The 21,685-nt window shown below is 45.2% G+C and overlaps 1 protein-coding gene across 1 annotated transcript in view; it reads right to left on the minus strand.

The window, feature by feature from the left end:
- MYO10 (myosin X) overlaps positions 1 to 21,685 on the minus strand; it is a 202,874-nt gene that overhangs the window by 104,398 nt on the left and 76,791 nt on the right. The window contains exon 3 of the mRNA XM_033110207.1: positions 8,450 to 8,608. Within this exon, the coding sequence (XP_032966098.1) occupies positions 8,450 to 8,608 (159 nt within the window). The remainder of the gene's footprint in view (positions 1 to 8,449; positions 8,609 to 21,685) is intronic.

The following is a 21,685-nucleotide window of genomic DNA, read 5'->3' on the forward strand; positions in this document are numbered from 1 at the left end:
AGGCTCATTCTGTGTTCCTCATAAGTACTTTTATCACATTCACTTGTCACCCTGAGCTACGGTCAATGCTGTATTGGGTCTGCCTTTGCCAGTAAACTGGGAGGTCCTGGTGGGCAGGGCCCTTCATCTCTCCAATCTTTCAAGAAATAATTACTGTGAACAAGGCTGATTTTGCATCCTTGGGGCCTTAGCACCCACCCTGACACAGGGGCAGGGCTGAATCGATGTAGATATGCTGGGGTCCCATGACGTGACCACTAACCCACTAAATAAATTCACATTGTAACTGAATCCTAGGCTTTAGGCCACTACTTTCTACATACCGTGTTTCCCCGAACTAAGACCTAGCCGGACAATCAGCTCTAATGCGTCTTTTGGAGCAAAAAGTAATATAAGACCCGGTATTATATTATATTATTACATTACATTACATTATGCCTGGTTTTATAGTAAAATAAGACTGGGTCTTATATTAATTTTTGGTCCAAAAGATGCATTAGACCTGATTGTCTGGCTAGGTCTTATTTTTGGGGAAACACGGTCACAAAATCCTTTGCCACCACAATTAAAAACATTTGCAACAATTCAGAAAACCCGTGAAGCATGGAAGTTGGCTAGAAACTAGATCACAACAGATACCGCAACTTGTTATTGAAGTCAAGCTCTGAAATTCAGAAGTGACATTTCTGTTGAATGAGTGAATTTCTGACTAAAATTCCCTCCTTGTCAAAAGGGATCTGACCCAAAAGGGAGGCAAGAAAGAAAAGAAAAAAAAATCACAGAAACAAAACTGCCCTCGGCATGTGCTGATGTGGAAGTGGGTGCTCAGGAGCATAAATGGTTGGTAAAGTTTAAAAACACATCTATAGTCAGACAGATGGTTACAATCATCTTTTGGCAACACCAGTTCTTCATTTCATGTGAAAAAAAAAACACACAAAAAAAACCTTGACAAACCACACTGAATTCAGCTGTTCCCAGGGTTGAGACACAAGCCAAGATTGCTAACCTTCGAACTTCAGGCCATCCCCGAATCCGTGAGAGGCACACTGTTACTTGACACCAGCTTTGGCAAGGAACGGAAACAAACCAAAAAAAAAGTCTACTTTGAGAAAACCCAGCTCAAGGAAATGAAATGCAGATTTGGATTTGCACGTCCTCAACAGTCAACTCCATGGCACGGTACGTCCGCTCCAATACCACAGGCAACCATGACAGAAGTCGCCTCCTGCAAGCAACAGGTCTTTCACTGGCGGCTGCATTTTAAAAATGCTAACAACATGCTTGGCTTCGAAGTTAATTCAGGAATAACATCAAACACATTTACAGATTCGGCCTGGAATGCCACCTCACCAAAGGAGGGTATTTTTGAAACACCTATAAATACCAGAGCTGTGAAGCATCTCTTGTGCTGACGTGAGCATTTATCTTTAGACACGGCCCCCGCTTCTTAAAATGGGCTCGTTTGCTTCTGATCCCTGCACTGTTTGTTCAACAAGCCCGACAAACTAACCAAAGGGCTGGGTGGAACAGAGCACGGCTTCCTCTGGAGCCATCTCCAACACCATAATTGCAGGCCAGCTCTGACATTCCCTGCAGCTCTCTTCCTGATGTGGTTTTGAGCCTCCCTTCCAGGCTGGGAGAGAAGGCTCCTCCATGCCATCGAACCAGAGCGCGACCAGCCCTATCACGGAGAGAATGTGCTTCTCTTCCATGCGGCAGAAAACAGAACTGCCACACGACAGGCCTTGCCTGCCAATGCCTCCACTCTGGACACGGGGCTTTCCTTCCATGCAACAGAAACCTCATCTGCTCTTGTCAACACCATGTTTAGATCCTGCGTACCTAACGATTTGAAATGATCCGGGCTCCAGAGAATACAGTATGTCAGGCATCAAAAACCCAACGCGTCTTTCCCACTCTCCTCTCCTGGAGGTGCTGCCAAGGCTGTCAGCGCCATGTTCTCGGGGCCATCTGGGCTGGAAAAGCCTGGGAGTCATTAAAGCTGTCCTCCTTCCCCTATTCCCCCACTGCTCCATCCATTCTTTCCTCGCTCTCTACCATCTGTACCCTGCTCTAAACCCCTCGTCTTTTCACCCTTGAATTACTGCACCCTTGAATTACAGACTCTGCTCTCTCTCGTCTGACCTCACATCACTTCCCTATTAACGCTTCCAAAATTTTTCTCAGGGAAATTCTCTCTTCAAAAACCTTTAGGGCCGGCCCGGTGGCTCAGGTGGTTGGAGCTCCATGCTCCTAACTCCAAAGGCTGCCGGTTCGATTCCCACATGGGCCAGTGGGCTCTCAACCACAAGGTTGCCGGCTCAACTCCTCGAGTCCCGCAAGGGATGGTGGGCAGCGCCCCCTGCAACTAAGATCGAACGCGGCACCTTGAACTGAGCTGCCACTGAGCTCCTGGATGGCTCAGTTGGTTGGAGCGCGTCCTCTCAACCACAAGGTTGCCAGTTCGACTACCGCAAGGGATGGTGGGCTGCGCCCCCTGCAACTAACAACAGTAACTGGAGCTGAGCTGCGCCCTCCACAACTAAGACTGAAAGGACAACAACTTGACCTGGAAAAAAGTCCTGGAAGTACACACTGTTCCCCAATCAAGTCCTGTTCCCCTTCCCCAATAAAAATCTTTAAAAAAAAAAAAAAAAAAAAACCTTTAACAAAGACGGGTAGTCTGCATGCCGCCGAGCCCAAATGTCACTGACTAGCTATAAAGCAGGGTTTCTCAACCTCAGCACGTCTACTTCTGACACCTTGGGCCAGGTGGTTCTCTGTTGCCGGGCTGTCCCTTGTATTGTGGAACAATTAGCAGCATTCCTGGTCTCCATCGACCAGACACCATTAGCATTCTCTGCCCTGGCGATGACAACCAAAAATGCCTCTGGCTATTGCCAAATAGCCCCTGGGGCCAGCATCACCTGGGTGAGAACCATTGCTGTAAGGGTGTCCTGACCCCAGCCTGCCTTTACATCTCACTGCTCAGAGCTCCGCCACAGACGCCACAGACACCAGAGCCCGTCAGTAAAGGGACCTCACCCCAATTCAGTGAGGCCACACACCAGAGTCACTCTCATTCCTCCATCTTCATGTGTGGTCTCACTAGCCTTGCCTTTTAACCAACTCTTATCCCTCTTTTGTAGTGTCATTACTGCCAGCTGCTCCATAGGGCTTTTCACGGCCAGCTCTGGCTTTCTCACCCACCTACGGTCTCTTTGTACCAGACACATACCTTGCCTCGCCACTCTGTGAGTCTTTACGAGCTTACAGATGTGGGTAGTTGTCCTTACCAGGTCTCACCAGTGGTGGGGAAGAGACAGAGCACCCTTATCAGACCGTCTCCAAGGGGTGAGACAATCAGGGGCAAGCCTCCGGTGGCAGGAGGTTCCAGGTGGAAGTTTGGGCTGGGCTCCTACCTGGCAGTCATCAGAAGATGGGAAAAGCTGGCAAAGTGGAGCCTTAGGCATGAAGAACCTGGAGTTCCAGGAAGAGAATTCAGCCTTAGGGCATCAGGCAGGGGCCCCCACGAGGCGATTACGGAAGGAGCAGAGCTGCCTCCGATCAGGTGGCAGAGCCCAGCAGGACCAGCGGCAAAGCTGGAGTGACACAGACCTTCTGACGCTAACAGTCTGTACAGCCTCTACGCCCAGAGGGACAGGGTGCCAAGTGCCAGGCAGGAGCTTCCTCAAGAAAGACTCGGTGGTATCAGCTGAGTAAGATGGGGAGACAGACACAAAGGTTAACAAAGTTTCCAGAGCTGTCACTTGTCATTTTAAAATAGCCCTGTCAGGAATGGGGGTTATGACATCTGACCTTTCAAAAATCATAAATTAAAAAACTAACACAAAGATTAAATGATTACTACAGAGTCCAAGAAGAGGTGAGTGGAGAAAAGGGACACAAGTTGAGGGTGTCCGGAAATGACTCTGAAATTGCATGTGACATATGACGAAAGAGGGCGTCTTATACAAACAAAACACTTTATTTTGATAAAAGCTACTTTGGAAGATGTTAATTCCAGAGTTTCTTTGGGGTAAGTATGCAGTGCTCAAGTTGACAGATCATTTTGCTGTTAATGTTGTGTCATAGGAATTATATTTCCCTACGTATCTAGTTCTTTTTTGCCCTGAAGTGATGGTTTCTCTTGACTCCTGAATTGCAAATCTCTTACAGAGGTAGCTGCGATGCTCGGACATGACTTTTTTTTTTTTTTAATTGAAGTCTCTCAACACACTTGGCAAGGTTGTTAACCAATCTCTTATCATTCCTCTAGCCTTCACCTTCTAGTCTGATTTGTACGACCTGTCTTCTGTTATGACTGATTGACAACTGATTACTTCTCAACCCCACAGGGAAATGCCTTGGACATAGGAGTCCTCTCTGCTTGACTGTCGTTTCTCCTAGAACTTCAGGCAGTAGGGAGCCCAAAGTAATTGCTCCATGTGAATCAATCAACACATCTTCGAGATTATTCTACCTTGGAGGAGAAAAGCAAAAATGATTTATTCTTACATATCTTTAAACCAGTGTATACATTTGTAGGGATCTTGGACAAACCATTCAGTTTCCTGGTTGATAAATGGGAATTAGAGTGTTGGCTCTCTGTCAATGTTCTCTCCTAAAGAGTTAAATGGCTACTGAATACATCCTGAGAGCATGTGCTCAGAGTTTAGTTTTCATTTATTGTTTTATGAAAACAGAAATGTCTTAATGATAGGAATTAGAGATTTTTATTAAGTCCTCCTAGACCCTAATATCTAAAAGTTGAGTAGTTCAAGTCTGGTGAGTAATGAACACTTTTAATTGCATCTATGTCTTAAGAAAAAAATTCTCATTAGGTAGTCTTGACGTAAATGAATCACAATTCTGTGTATCAAAACACTGCTTGTGCTACTGTGTAATTTCCCTGAAATGTTCACAAGCTGGAATTTTTCTGTGTGTCTTGAAGGCTCGTTAATGGAATCTTCCAGCCCAGGCTGTGGTGGTAAACAGCCAAGAATTCTTCATAGAGGTGTTGTAAGGAAGCCTGCTATCAGGAAGGCTGTCTGATAGGGGCACAAAGAACCCTCCTTGCTCATCTGGAATGCTCTTCTGCTTTAGAACACAGACTAAAGTTTAGTCTGTTGAGTGCTTTATCCCTTCATCGCTCTGTACCCCAATTTTAATGTAGGAGTTCAGAGGCTGGAAAAAAATATTTTACTGGGGTCTGGTCAAGTCCTCAGGTAATAAGGGGATTCCCCAAACAGAATATAGTTAACAGTCCTTTTTAGCACAAAATAACGGACCTCTCCACCTGGAGATGGGTCTGCTCACCAGGGACCTGTGTACCCTGCCAACTTGGACCAGAAAGCCAACAAATGCAAGACCCAGAGTGGGGACAGACCCACAGTTCCTTCTCAATAACATGACTCAAAGGAGGGCAGCCACAGCAGGCAGAAAAACGCACCCTGCACTCCCCAGATGTCCACGCCTTACTTCCAGAACATGTGACGACGTGACAGTCCTTTGCACAGCCAAAGGACTCTGAAGATGTGATTAAACTCTGAGATAGTGGGCCCAGTCTAATCACATGAACCCTTAAAAGCTTGGAACCCTTCCTGGCTGCAGTCAGAAAGAGAGATGAGGGAGGAGAGGTTTGAAACACGGAGGGAATCTCTTCACCATCGCTAGCTTTGAAGGTGAAGGAAGGGGGCGTCTAGAAGCTGGAACAGGCCTCAGCTGACAGTCAGCGAGAAAACGAGGACCTCAGTCCTACAACTGCAAATGACTGAACTATGCCAGCACCAGGAAAGAGAGGGAAATGGACCTCCCTTAGAGCCTGCAGAAAGGCGGAACCAACGTAGCACCTGTACCACTGTTTGTTTTTTAAAAATATACAGGCATCACTCCGCGCCAGGATAAGAGGCGGCAAAGCTGTGTTTTTCTGACAGGCGGTGGCCTTATCTTGATGGGGACAGTCTGACAGGTACTGGCACCCACTGCAAACAGCTTCAGCAATAAGAAAATCATGGTGGGGCCGGCCCAGTGGCCCAGGAGGTCGGAGCTCCGTGCTCCTAACTCCGAAGGCTGCCGGTTCGATTCCCACATGGGCCAGTGGGCTCTCAACCACAAGATTGCCGGTTCAGCTCCTCCAGGGCATGGTGGACAGCGCCCCCTGCAACTAGGATTGGGCACAGCACCTTGAGCAGAGCTGCCGCTGAGCTCCTGGATGGCTCAGTTGGTTGGAGCACAGGCTCTCAACCACAAGGTTGCCGGTTCGACTCCCGCAATGGATGGTGCGCTGGGCCCCCTGCAACTAGCAGCGGCAACTGGACCTAGAGCTGAGCTGCGCCCTCCACAGCTAAGATTGAAAGGACAACAACTTGACTTGGAAAAAAGTCCTGGAAGTACACACTGTTCCCCAATAAAGTCCTGTTCCCCTTCCCCAATAAAGTAGAATTTAAAAAAAAAAGAAGAAAATCATGGTGGCTGCATTATGGATAATAATACAATTATGCAAGTCTCTGAAGGAAGGTACATAAGGGCAAAATTCACTGAATTAAACTGCAAGTTGGATGTACAAAAATCCTATGGTTTTCTCCCCAAAGAGGAGGAAAGAGATCTTCATTTCAGAAAAAAAAGGACAAGATTGTACTCACAGGGTTTCTTGGGCAATTTAGCTGTCAGATTTATGTCATCATCGTGAAATGGGGGGGAAAAAATCTTTTAAAAGGCTCTGCCTTTTAAATCCATAGTTTGTTTGTTTTCCTCCAAATTGACTTGCATTTTCTTGTCTATTAAATGTAAAAGAACTTGCGTGTAAGGATATGAGTGCTGAAATACACACCTACAAGAGACAAACACCAAGACAAAACTTTTAAATCTAGCCTCACATTTTATTCTCCACTAGAACAGGTTATTTCTAATATGCATGGCATTTATTTTACAAACATTTATTGCACAACTACCAGGCACCTGGCTGTGTCCTTGGCTCAAGAAACACAAAATAAGTCCTCGACAAACCCAGGAAGGACAGTGCTATGTAAACAGTTACAAGACAGTGTCAAATACTTAATAGTAAAAACACAGGTGTGGAGCATTCCATGAGACGCAGGGAGCTCACTGCCACCTACAAGAGGATTTCTGATATGGGAAGAGAGGAATAAATGCACGTTCTGCCAGCGCATGGATGGCACAGAATACACAGCCCCTTGTACATAAACATGTATGAACGTTACCTTTTCTACAGAACATATGGGAAACATTTTACATCTAAAGACTTAATGTAAGCACACTCAGCCAGTCAGAGGACTACGACACGATTGAATTTCTCTAGACAGGGCTGTTTGGAAACATTTGGCAAACATTAGGTCGATCTGTTTGACCAAAAATAACACTTTCACAATGTAAAACGAAGGCAAATATACATACTTAACAAAAATGAATAGAATTAAGCATTAAACCCACAAAGCTCTCATTCCTCCTCTTTCCCAACTCTTCTTTCGTTCTAAGGTAGATAAATTGGAGGAACCTTAACACTAGGCAGGTCTTGAGTTTCAGTTAGCACCTCGAGCTGTATGAAGGCTGATAATCACCAATGTACTGGCAACGTGTAACTCCGAAAGAACAATTATTCAAAGATGAAGGGTTTTGCAATAGTAAACGTTGTTGTTTTTTTGAAAACTACGAATTTGAACTTGACATGAAAAATAAACACGTATAAGCAGTCGCCCCAGTTTACTGTGAAGACTTGCAAACAGGCAGACGAAAAGAACTAAATCTGCAGGCCAATCCATCTTGACAGATCATGTAATATAAGTACTTGAACGTCAAAAAGTGGTTGGTTATTTTAGGAGTGGACTTTAAACATTACTTTATAATATAGAAACAGTCACGTTTCATAAATGTTGAGAGAAAAACGTCTGCTTGTTATGCCATGTCCCCATGCAAAACAGAGCCCACAAACAAGGAAGACGGACGGGTTCCCTTGAATCCAAATAGCCCCCTGGGTGGGCTCCAGGACCAGAAATAAAGGGAAAAAATCCATAAAAGGAGGAAAAAACAAGAAAATGAGAAAAAAGCTTAAGCTCAGAAACATTGGTTTGCAAATCTACACTCCCCCAGCCCTTAATTGAGGAAGTCAAATCACTGCTCACGGCTTCTGTATTAATTACAACAGAACACTTACAAACAGAACGCATTCACAACAAGAAAGAGGCCAAATTACCCTTCACTTTAAGTAATTCCTCTAATAAAATCAAGGCGATAAACACGAAGAACGTGATTTATCGAGCCAAATCTCTAATTTGGCAAAACACCTGAAAACATAGTTTTACTTAGATTAACCAGAGAGTCTCAAAAGGCAGGAAATACTCTTTGAAGACAATCATTTGAAAACCCAAAAAAAAAAAAAAAAAAATTCAAACGAGGGAATCCGGAAGGGCATCAGCGTGGCACTTACGTATATTTGATTTCTCCTGTATCGCTGGTGTAAGTTGTGCATGATGGAGCCGCCATGCAGTTCTGTCAGCATGGCCATGTCATCCACGTCCTCCTCATTCATGGGGTGCATGGCGGTCACCTTCTGGTGTGTAATTGTGCTCTGCTTGTATGTGAATACCTGATGGGGTGGGAATAAATTCAATTGTTTACTTATCAGCAATGAAGAGTTTCTAGAACTTTCCTGGACTTACAATACAAACTCGGTACAATTTCAGCAGCAAGATCCTGAATTGGCCAATAAAAAACACACGGCAGAGAACTTTTTCCATTTTCTTGGTGCCACCTACCTCTGTTTAAGGGAACCGATTATTTTGACAATTGCTATTTGGTATTCCTGAAAGACATTAGTTCAAGTGCTCACCATCCTTTGGGAACCACAGAAATTATAAATTTACCATTCACGTCTCTGCCTATCGCGCCGACTGATATAAATCAGTAAAGAAACTGGCTAACCAAGCTTCTAGAAAGTAATTCGGTGCCACTACATAATGTTTCACACGGGATCATATATTTTAAAGCTTCATAATAACGTTCCTCCATTTAAGTGTTATCATAAATTCACCATATGTCCAAACACTTGTTCAACGATTGGAACACATTGGCACAGTAATGTTGGGAAAAAACATCTTTGGACACTGTCCTCGCACAATTGGGATATACAGCATTCATGTGAACTTTGGGCAAAACAAATCCTCTCTCAAATTTAAAATCAAATTAGTCTCTTTGCCTGACAGCCTGTTAAGATTCCAACGCTCGTGACGAGGCGGCATGCATGCTGTAGCACGCACAAGAGACAACTCTGATATTGTGACACTGATTACTGAATTTGCATTTATTTCTCAACTCTACTCAGCGTTCTATCTACCACCACTGATTTGGTTTAGGATTAACCATGTCCAGTCAGCTCCATTTGTTGACCAAAGTTTGACCAGCTTTCTGTACAAACTTGTGTAGTACTAACTAACAACGTCACTCAATTATAGCGTCTCCTCCATATTTATTCATTTTACACTTTTATTATATTCGCCCTCAACACAAAACACTAAAATGTAAAAAGCAAGAACCTATGTAACATGAAAAATAGGTAGTCTTCAGATCCACACACCCTCACGTGGGCCTGTACACAAACAAACAACATTCTGGAATATTTGCAGGACTTTCTCATTGGGGATTCTATTTTTTTTTTTTTTTTAATAATGCAAGCAGTACTTTCTTGTTTTGTTTTGTTGTTTTTTATTGGGGAAGAGGAACAGGACTTTATTGGGAAACAGTGTGTACTTCCAGGACTTTTTTCCAAGTCAAGTTGTTGTCCTTCCAATCTTAGTTGTGGAGGGTGCTAGTCAGCTTCAAGTTGTTGTCCTTTCAGTCTTAGTTGTGGAGGGCACAGCTCAGCTCCAGGTCCAGCTGTCATTGCTAGTTGCAGGGGGCGCAGTCCACCATCCCTTGCGGAACTTGAGGAATCGAACTGGCAACCCTGTGGTTGAGAGGACCCGCTCCAACCAACTGAGCCATCTGGGAGCTCAGCGGCAGCTCAGCTCAAGGTGCCATGTTCAATATTAAGTTGCAGGGGGCGCTGCCCACCATCCCTCGCGGGACTCGAGGAATCGAACTGGCAACCTTGTGGTTGAGAGCCCGCGCTCCAGCTAACTGAGCCATCCAGAAGGCAGCTCAGGTCAAGGTTCCGTGTTCAATCTTAGTTGCAGGGAGCGGAGCCCACCATCCCTTGCGGGACTCGATTTGTTGAACCGGCAACCTTGTGGTTGAGAGCCCACTGGCCCATGTGGGAATCGAACCAGCACCCTTTGGAGTTAGGAGCAGGGAGCTCCAACCACCTGAGCCACTGGGCCATCCTGAGGATTCTATTTTTAAATATCGACCAGTTGCCTACATGGCAACAAATGGTATGTTATTGCAAAAAGAGAATGACACACCAGGGAAAGCAAAAGTACCAATCCAATGGTTTTCATAAGCCATGGAAAATAGCATGTTTTATTTTTCTAGAGAAAAATTAAAACTCAGCAGTGGCATTTCTGCCAGATGAACCACAAGAGTTGGTCAAAACCAGTCCTGAGAAACTGCTTAAGGCCAGGGCAGACACCCAGCCATCTCTTTGGAGGACCAGCCTCTCTCCCCAGCCGTTTCCTGTGCATACACACCCACCAGGAGATGCACCAGGCCCGGCAACCCTGGCTCACAGCGAGGTGACCAGCCCCGCCACGTGGGCACCCACAGGCTGGGGCATGTAGGGTGGAGTATGCCACAGCAAGGGTAACAAAGTACAGAATAACGCACAGAAACATTCCAGAGTGTACAAACACTTAAGACACCCAAGCTTTCATTTTAACTCACAAACACCATGGAAGAAAGTCAAACAGAGAGATTTAAGCTAAGAGTAGAAGTAGTTCTAGGGTGTCCTGGAAAATCCCAGAAGCGAACAGCTGGAACTCTGCCTTCCCCAGCTTGCTACATATCTACGATGCCAACCCAGGGAGGTTTCCCAAAAATACGGCAGTTGGGCAGGGTAGTTGGTCTTCCAACAAAAGCGACGGTGAGAGTAGGGGCAGAAGCAGAATTTGACTGGCCCAGGGTAATTCTGGCCAGCTGAGGGCAAAGAAGTACTCTGGGTCACCTCTCCACTCCCAGCACACAGGGGAAGGTCACTCCTCGGGCTGCTCACTCAAAGCTCCGGCCAACACAAGGGGCAGGCACATTCCTTAAGTTCCCCAGGGAATTTTTCCTGTAGGAACGAAGACATGACAGCAAAGCCAGCACAGCTATCTCTTGCTCAACCCCTGCAAACTCACCATCAGCAAATCCTTCCCAACATGAAAACAAACAACTTTTTGCACTAATTGTCTGAGAAAGCGGAGATTTCCAGAATTTGAGGACAGAAATAATTTAGAATATTAAAAATGTTGCCTGTATTTACGTTGATTCTGCTGTTTGCAAATAATCTTCCACACAGTACAACACTTAGACACTAATATATATGTGTGTGATATAAGTACATATACATATATATATGTATTTATTTACATATGTAAACATTTCGTTGTCTTTTTTAATGCACTGGGAACAGCAAGACAATATGTGATCCCAAGTAAACAGCTCAAAGCTGGTCATATGGCCACTGGAAAAAACGGCTATGAATTGTAAATAGAGTTCCCCACCTTCGTACATCGGACTTGCTCATGTATTTTCAGGACCATACTGTGTATGAAATGTGGACCTGTACCCAGGCCAGGAGAGGAGAAATCAAAAGAACTAGAACAATCTTTCTCATGACCTCAAGGAGACAGAATCATGATGGACTATAACAGTTAATAAACAAGAGGCTACAAACAGGAAAAAAAAAAGATAGAAACATTCTGCCAAGATATAGAATTGCAGCTGCTCAAAACAACGACTATTTCCAAGAAAAGTGGAATGATAGAGAACACATACTCGTGAAGGAAACGTAAGGATCACCATCCATTCAAAGATGGGTTAATATTTACAAAGATCTTAACTATTTGGTACATTGAAGATACGAAAGAAATGTCTGATAAATTAAGAAAATCCATTCATTCAACCAAATATTTACTGGTTGTAGTCTAAGCGTTGGGGACAGTTCACATTCCAATAAAGGGAAGGGGAAAAACTCCAACTATACAAGTAAATATAGAGCATTGCCAATGGTGATGAATGGCTATGAAGACATATGAAACGGGTAAGGGGACTAAGTACCAAAAGGGGTTACTTTATATTCGGTATTTGGGGACAGCCTCACTGGTGGGAAGGAAAAACCCTAAGTAAGGAACAGAACCCGCCCCCTGCATCCAGGGTGTTAATGCATCCTGTTTGGACAAACACCTCATGGAATTTTCAAAGATGTCAAAGGATTAGTAAGACCCACAATCTTATTTAAGAATTTTCAAGAAGAGCCCTTTGTACACTCAAGTCATACCTGTGTGTTAACGACTAACAAGGTATTAGTTGTGCAAGATTCCTCCCAAACCAGAGGAAAAGAAAATCCTACGTTGAAGGAATGGAATTCTTTTTATAGGAACTTTTCAGGAACAGACAATAGTCAAAATATGGTAACAAAATGTATTCCTAAAAGCCCAACTCAGAATAAACCGAGTAACTTTAATGGAGCTCATACTAAGAGAAAGGTGGTACAGTTAAGAAATGGAGCAAAACGTGCACAATTCATAAGAGGGAATTATTTCAGAGAAAATGGGCCCTCAGAACAAATAGCTCCTGTTATAGAAATATAAGCCATTGGTCACAAGATGAGCTGTATTAAGCAGAACACAGGAAACCAATCAACACTACTGGAAAAACTACTCAGTGAAGGCTTGCTTGCCCAAGGCTGGGTCCACTTCTGTGGGAAGAATGAAAAGACATGTAGTCCATTAATTAGATAAAAACAGCTGAGCCATTATCAATCCCCTTTTATTTCAAACCTTAGGATAGGACATACAGTGCAAGGAAACCGCCACCAAGCTTATGCAATAATTTCTAGAGCCTAGAGTGATACATACAGATTTTCCTTTATTACACGTTGTCAGGCACCCCCAGTCATAATACTTGACTTTTTCAATTGAAGAGAAAGAAAAGGAAATCTTACTTTGTCCTCCCCTGATGAATGGATGGGATAGAGAATATTCTCAGTCTGGGTAACGTCACCTCATGCTAGCCTGGAATTTTCTCTGGAGCGGTTCTCAATGTTGTCCCCCAGGGAACATTTGGCAACATCTGTGAAGATTTCTCACAACTGGGGGAAGCGGGGAGGGTGCTACTGACATCAAGTCGGAGAAGGCCAGGAATGCTGCTAAATGTCAAAGACTTGTCCAGCCCGAATGGCAAAAGTGCCAAGGACGCAATACCCTGGTCTAGAAATCCCTTGACATGCCAACCAACTGGGTGTCAACACAGAGTCTAGAAAAAGTGATGAGCGTGAGCCAACACCTACAAGCAAAACCTTTCACGAAACATAGAAACAAGTCTTTTAGAAACAAAGAGCTAAAAATGATGACTAGAGTAGAGGTAACCAAAGGTCAGAATGACAACGTTACGGAATTTAGTTTTTGATTCCTCCTCCTTTGACCCAACTTAAGGGCGACGGTGACACCAATGGGAAAGATTACTACTAGGCGTTGGGGTCTGCTTACATTTTTGTTATTATTTTCTAATTGTACTGGATTATGGTCAGGCAACAGGGTCCATACTATTTCTACTTTTGTCCACCTGGCCCAGGGTCCTCACACCTGTGTCTGGGTCACTGACATCCTACTACTCTCTTCCTTGGGGTCTCAGCCCAAACGTTACCCTCTCAGAAGGCACCGTGCCACCCTCCTCCTTATTCTGTCACATGTGCTGTCTTCATAGCTCCTATGACAGTTTGTAGTCACTTATCTCATCTGTTCTACTTATAACCATCTCACCCCCAGTCTGGAACCTCTGGTCAATAACTTTCAACTCTTTGGACCACGGCCTACAGTAAGAAATGTTTCATACTGTAAAACTACTGCTCACAATTTCATCAGCTTCATAAAACACTTATCATAATATTCGATGCACCCCAATATTTCCATTCTATTTCTCTTAAATGCTGGCTCTGACCCTCTAAACTGATTTCACACCTCACTATTACAAGTCACAAACCACAGTTTGAAAACCGTGAGGGCAGGAAGCATGGAGACCTTGCTCCCCAGCCTTGGCCCACGATACAGACCCAGGAACGACCAAACACGTGCTCCTGGCCTCCCAATGGGTATAACATGTAAGGAGAGGCAGAGTGGGCTAACGACCAAAACAGGCCCTTCGAGTCAGATCTGGGTGACTCGTTTCTCCTAGATCTACGCAACCAGTAGCGCAGGGACAATCAGCAAGGTAACTTGTCTGGCCCACGATTTTTCCCCATCTGTAAAATAAGAATGATGACACTAATATCTAACTCATAGCATTACTGTGAAAACAAAAGAAAATAATGTGGGTAAAAGTCATATGGATTGGAACGAAGGAGAGCTCAAGGAAAGGAGCTGGTCCTGGGAGGCGGGACATAACGCAAGGAACAACGCAGAACATTCTATATGGAAATAAGAGTCAGCACAGATGGGGGAGCTCAGGCTCTTTAGGTAAGGGCCAGAACACCAGCTGTGCGGGAGAAGAGAGGGCGCAACAGGGAGGGATGCACATTTGGTTCTCCCTTTTTTATGAGGATCCTGACCTGTGTGCTGATGAAAAACTACTTGACATAACCCTTTGTTCTTCCATTTCAATCCCTTTGCACAAATCTCGCTGCCTTGTGTAGGTCTTCCCTGGAATTCTACTTTGTCTGGAGATGGCTCTCAATGTATTTTCCTTCTTTCTTTTGTTTGTGGACTCATTAATTCATGAATGAAAGTATGATCGGTGACTAAAGGTTAAGACGCTTGCTCCTGACATGTGGCTACAATGAGCAGTCATGGAAAGAAACCTGAGCTTCCTCATGCCGGGCTTCGGCGACTCAGGCTACGCTCTTACACACGTCCACTGAACTGAAAAGTCTGTCTTGGCCTGTTATCTGGCTGCCGCCTCAGGAGACTACAGAAATATTTGGGGCACGAATATGTAAAGTCCACTAGAAAGTTCCACTGGAATCTAATCAAAAACAAAATTAGACACGTCTCATGGGAAAAAACTGGTGCTTTCAGATCCCGTTTGTCAGAGACTCGGCATCCTAATAATCAGGGCACAGGATGTTAAAATTATCTTTATATAAATAAATGTTCTGCTCCTTTAAACTCCCTTGGGTGAGTGTGTTAGATAACCGACTATGAAGTATAGATAAAACAAAGGTTGATATTTTCTTTTTCAAAGACTCAGGCTAGTTAGTGAGATTAAGTCATTTAACTTGTCACCAGGTTTTCAACGCCTAGTGCAGCCGCATGCATGGCATTTGGGTACAGAACCGAAATAAGGGAGCGGGCCGGGCAGAGGGAGCTGTACTTACTGAGAGCTGGCTGCAAGCACCAGGCACACTGATTATTTAACCTCATTTGTTGCTCAGCAGGGGAGGAAATTCTGTTGCTCATTTTTTAAAGGGTGACGTCACAAAGGATCAGAGAAGTTGGGAAACCTGCCTGACAGCACACAGCACAGCTAACCTTCAATTCCTTGGGATCATGGAAAAGCGTGCATGTCAGAATCAGACCGTAGGGGGACACGAGATCAAAGACGGCCTTTTGAATTCCAGCTCTGCCACTGACTGGCTGTGAATTGTGGGGTACGTTAATGGAGTACATGGGAAAGAGCCCCCTGGCTCTTTGAACTCCAGAGCTGGGGTACGGGGGGTGGGGGTGGGGAACACACAGTGCACGGCCTCCCCTGCATGCTGGGTTTAATCTCTCATTTATGCCATTATTTTTCATTTACTCTCTCTGGATCCCCCTGCCGTTAGCGCCACGCTGTGAGGTGGACCCTGGGAATAAAAAAGAGCTTACCATCCACTGAGGAATCAGAAAACAAAAACAAAAACAAAACAAAACAAAAAACCCAGGCAATCCTAACCATGTGGTGGGGGCTGTAACACAGGAAACTCCCAAGGTACAATGGGAACTAACCATGAGGGCTGGAGGACAGCCAGGGAAGAGCAGATACAGAGGCCAGGCAGGGCAAGGCATCTGCTGGGTGGTGTGGCTGCGACAGGGTGTGGGGGCCGCTGTGCCCTGCAGTGGCGCCTGGCCTGAAGGAACTGAGGGCCATGTAAGCAGCTAAGTGGGGGCAGACACTTCTCTACCTATGAAGAAATTGCACCAGAAATGCAATACAGTGAGAGGAGACCAACTTTGTAGAAACCCCACAGGTAAGCAATGTCTGAATCACTTCTAGGTGTGCTCACTACCTAGAACCTAGCAGTGCTGTTCCCAAAACGGAGGCTTTCTTCCTGCTTTCAGGTGCACAAATAATGCACCACCAAAGCATCAGTGATGATATGCACAAGCCACAAAGGACGGAAGTTCTGGCAGCTCAGTCCCTGAACAGTAAATGTTAACCACTGAGCAGGAATCTTTCTGACGACACTGCAGAGTCTGCAGACAGACCAACGAGATTAAGAGTCCGAGAAATCGGAACCACCCAAGAAGCTCATCTGTGGCCAGCACATCCTCCGGTAGAGATGCTGAGCAGTGCCACACGGCAAACAGCACCGAAGGCAGCTAAGTCACCAGCACCGGCACCTGCCCACCCCCAGCAGGCCTGGATGACACAGCGGCCCTGACCCCCCTCAGGACTTCAGGGAGGAAAGCTAACTGTTAGAGTGAGCCGGCGTAGTGGGGAGGAAAGGCTCTCTCACACACACACACACACACACACACACACACACACACATCACACACACGCTACACACACACACCACACACACGCCACACACACATACCACACACATGCATACCATACACACACCATGCCACACACACACCATACATACCACACACACACACACCACCACCACCACCACACATACCATATACACACCATGCCACACACACACACACACCACACACACACAGGCTACACACACATACCACACACGCCACCCACACATACCACACACATGCATACCATACACACACCATGCCACACACACACCATACATACCACACACACACACACCACCACCACCACCACACATACCATATACACACCATGCCACACACACACAGGCTACACACACATACCACACACGCCACCCACACATACCACACACACGACACACACCGCACATACACAACACACACACCACATACCACACACACACCACACACATACCACACACACGCCACACACATGCACACCACACACACACACACCACACACACATACACACACCCACAGGTTAAGGAACATATTAGAGTTTTTGCAAATAAAGGAAATTAAGACCTAAAATCTGAATTATACGTAACATTAGGAATTGTGGTTTTATTGAAGAATGTACAGATTTCTTTTAAGTGCTAATCGACATTACTTTTATTCATTAAAGAAAATTGTATGTGTAATTTTGGGGGAATATGTGCACAAGGAACGTCATCCTTGCTGTTTTAGCTGTGCGAGGATATGTCTCAAAATGCTTTCTTGTTGCTTATACCACCACGCAGGCCAAGCCTACCCAGAAAAAGATGACACCCATGCCCCTTCAGCCAGCCTTTCTACGTTGAAGAATTCAGTGTGAGGGAAAAGATCACAATATATAAATGGTTTTTCATTATAGAGTAATATTAAAATAAATCTGTAATAAAACTATTCTGCACACACACACACACCAGCAGCTGTCCTCTTGGGCATTCACTCGACATAACCTTGCAGGTAAATATTCATAGGAGCTTTACCTGTAACAAGCTAAGCTGAAAAAGCCAGTCCCAGAAGATTCCATGCTGTACAGTTCCCTTTATGTGATATATCTGAAGTAACAAAGTTATAGAGAATGGGAGACAGACTGGTGTTTGCCAGAGGCTGGGGGAGTGGGGTGGGGGCGGAAGGGCTGTAAAAGGGCCACCTGCGGGATCCTTGTGGGGCAGGACGCTCCTGGGTCTCGACTGTAGCAGTGCTGAAACACTGTCGTGATGCTGTAAGATGCCGTCATGGAGGAAAACTGGGTAAAGGGCACATGGCATCTTTCTGTACCACTGCTTACATGTGCTTGTGGGTCTACAATGATCTCAACACACAAAAAGTTTAAGACGTACAGGCCAAAAGATGGCAAGAGAATATATCAGAGCTCCAATAATGGGTTGCATGTTTATAGGCATTTTTAATTTTGTTTTTTCATACTTTTCTAGGACTCTTTCCCCATTTTCTAAAAATGTTCAACATTTCTAGGCTTACAAAGAGAAATCAGTCCAATCAATATGGCTATCAATGAACGTATCTGCATACATACAACTGGTTCAATTAAATTTTTTTAATTGTAGAACTGCTTTCACACACAAAAAAAACAAAACAAATAAACAAAAACAAAACAAAATGAAATAAGAATTCCCCACCAAAAGTCATGAAGAATTAGTAGCAAAAACAGTTTCTGTTCTAATCTGCTTGTTTTAAGCTGCAGCCCAGAGAAACTACAAAGCAAGAAGCAGTGATGGGGTGAAAGCCCAGGAACCCCAATTCTTGGCCTAAACGTCCTTCAACAACTGGTCGACGAGCTCTTGCTTCTGAGGCTCTTCGCTCCCATCCTAATATCCTGGCCCTTGTTCTAATTTTAAGGGCCCTTTTCAGGGGCCTTTCTTCCCAGTCACAAGCCTGGACCCTTAGAACATGAACTTGAACTCTGGTACAGAACCTCCATGCCTCCCATTCTGAACCACTTTGCTGTTTCACAAGCATCTCAAAACAACGACAACAAAACACTCAACAGAGAAACAAAAAAACCCAAACCTAGACTTCCACATCTCTTCACTCTGTGCCTACTTCTTTATCGCCTTCTCAGAGAAGGACACTTTCAGTACCAGCTGCCCACGTCAGAAACCAGCATCAGCCTAAAACGAACCCCCTTCGCCGGCCACCACATCCACGTTCCCAGTCCTGGTGACTGGAGGATGGACACCGCCTGGAATCCAGCTTCTCTCCCGTCCCACCTCCCGCCTCAGCCACGGGTCACTCCTCACATCTTCCATCCAGACCCCACAACCCCTTCCTAATTAATGCCTCTGCCTCCAGTGTCCGTGGCATGAATCCAATGATACTCAACCTGGGACTCCAAGAAACATTTGTTAATTTTGAGTTTTAATGATTAAAAAGAAATTTTATTTTTTTTTACTAGTTTTAATGACAAGTTTTCTTGGCACTGATAACTTAAGAATTGAAAGACGTTTTCCAGAGATAAAACTGCGTTTTTTTGGCTCGTGTTTCCCAAACTGGAATCAACTAGGATCTTGCAGGGGACACAGCTCAAGTCTGAGCAGCATGGACTTGGGTAAGTGTGAACCCCCACTCGGCCCCCCTTGGCTGAGCACTCCATACTCTGCTCTCTCATCCTCGGTTTCATCATCTATAAAATAAGGACGGGAATAACACCAACACCTCATAGAGTGCTAGGGAGAATGGCGTAAGAAAACTCGTGTAAAGGATTCAGCCCAGTTCTTGGTACTGAACAAGCAACTCAAATATTTCTGCTGTTCGTGGAGTTACAGTTATCAGTCATGTACTCTGATCCTGCCTGACTGGAATTCTCTCCGTTTGTTCCCAATCACTCCCAGGACCCAGAATAATCTCCTTAAGGTGGTTTCTTACAAAGTCTTTCCTGAGGGCCCTGCTGCTTCTCCCACGAGGCTGACTCCGGCCTGCGTGCCTGCCGTGTCAGAAGCACTGAGAGTCTCTTGCCTTCTCTTCTCCCCACCCTATGTTCCACACTGTGGGGAGCTCTCCTGGGGGCCGCCCTTCACTCCTCCTGGTCACCCTTCTTCCAAGCCTCAGCCACCGCTCCCAGCCTGAGCTGAGTGCCGTTCTCTCCCACAGCACCTTGGACAGAACCTGTCCTGTCACTTCACACAGGACAACCGTAATCTCTGTATTATCTCTGCCTAGGAACCGGAGGTGGCAAAACTTTTACCTCCTGCTTGGAAGTGGCTGATTTCCTGGGGCAGCGGGATGTGGATCGAAGGTTCCAGATGGGCCAGTGGGAAGGAGGGAAAGACCACACATTGTGACTAGAGCAGCAGTCAGGGGCATGCTGCCGCCATGTGCCAGACCCATCTGGGAGGACCTGGACGGTGTCTCGCGGAAACCTCTGGGTCTAGGTGCCGAGTCACCTGTCTGGCACCAGTGGCGGCTTGCTAACTGTGTGCTCAGGGGATCGGCACCAGCTGTCCATCTGCAGAGCTAAGAGCACTAACGAGCACCTTGAATTTGTCATCTAATACGTAACTCCCAAGGCCGGGCTGTCAATCAACAGTTTTCATTTACTGGCTGCCTTGAAACTGCCTAAAACTGAGTAATGTGACAGTAATTCCTTGGCTGCTCTTAAGTAAAAAGAAAAAGGCATATCTGAGCCAAATATGCATACATCTTGGAGTTTAAAACAGAGTCGAAATCAATTTTATGAGCCCTAGCTTCAAGCACTATGTTTTCTGCATGCTACTAATTTCCAAGTGTCAAGTAAGAATTAAGAGTTATCACGCAAGGTATGATTAATCCAGTGAACAAAAATAGAATCGGAGTGATTCCAGATTCCAGACAGAAACCAAAAGTCATTTTTGGCTGCTAGTTTGGTCAAGTATCTACAAAGGAGGCAGGAGGGCAGCTTGGCTTACACTTACAGTACAAGAACTAGGAGAAAACACACCATCCAGAAGATAACAGGAAGGGGGCAGAAACGAAGCACAGCAGCTTGGAACATGCAATGATGAGCTCTCAGACTTTCCCTGTGTGCCAACCCCACCCCTACTGCCAAGGAAATCTCTAGAAATGTCAGGCAAACGCTACCTGAATTACTGAAAGGCTCAGGAAGAGGCAGAAGGCCAGAAAGAGACAAGACTGAAAAATCTATATATAGGTCACTAAATGAACATGACAAAGATCTCTTTACAAAAGCATATTTTCTAAGAAAAATTATTACTACGTACTGAGATATTTTTCCTAGTACACGAGTAAAATAAGGGGGCTAAGAAGAATACTGTTTGTTTGTTCTCTGCCCGGAAAGTGTTAATAAGGAATCATTCTCTATAAATGTCTGAATGCAAAGGCTGTAAAAGCCTTGTATACTTGCGGCAAGAAATCTGGTCCAAGTACCTGAGGTTCAGGAAACTGGTGGGAATCTGGCTGAAATCTTAATCTTCAGAGCAAAGAGTGTGAGGGATAAACATGGCCTCGTTTTAGTCAATATCATTCTTTGCCCAGCTTCCCATACTCCACGAAGCTTTCCCAAAAGGGGAGTCTGGAGATTCTTCCTTTCTGGCAATACTCGTATAAGCTTGCCTCTCTTCCAATTTCCATTTCAGAATGTTATAGAATTGAAACATGGCGTAAAGACAAAGGGACCCCCACACGCTCTCACTCCCCACCAAGTGGTCAACGTTCCAATCATAGAACAGCTCTTTGGGTATGGATGGAACCCCAACACTGAGCTCTACTCCCCATTCCTGCTTTCACTGTAACACTTCCACCTCCGCTGCTCTCTTCATCCAGCAAGGCCACTCCACCGTTAGCTGCTTTCCAGGGGCAGAGAAAATGGAGA

The sequence above is a fragment of the Rhinolophus ferrumequinum genome, chromosome 7, assembly GCF_004115265.2.
Source record: "Rhinolophus ferrumequinum isolate MPI-CBG mRhiFer1 chromosome 7, mRhiFer1_v1.p, whole genome shotgun sequence".
Lineage (NCBI taxonomy): Eukaryota > Metazoa > Chordata > Mammalia > Chiroptera > Rhinolophidae > Rhinolophus > Rhinolophus ferrumequinum.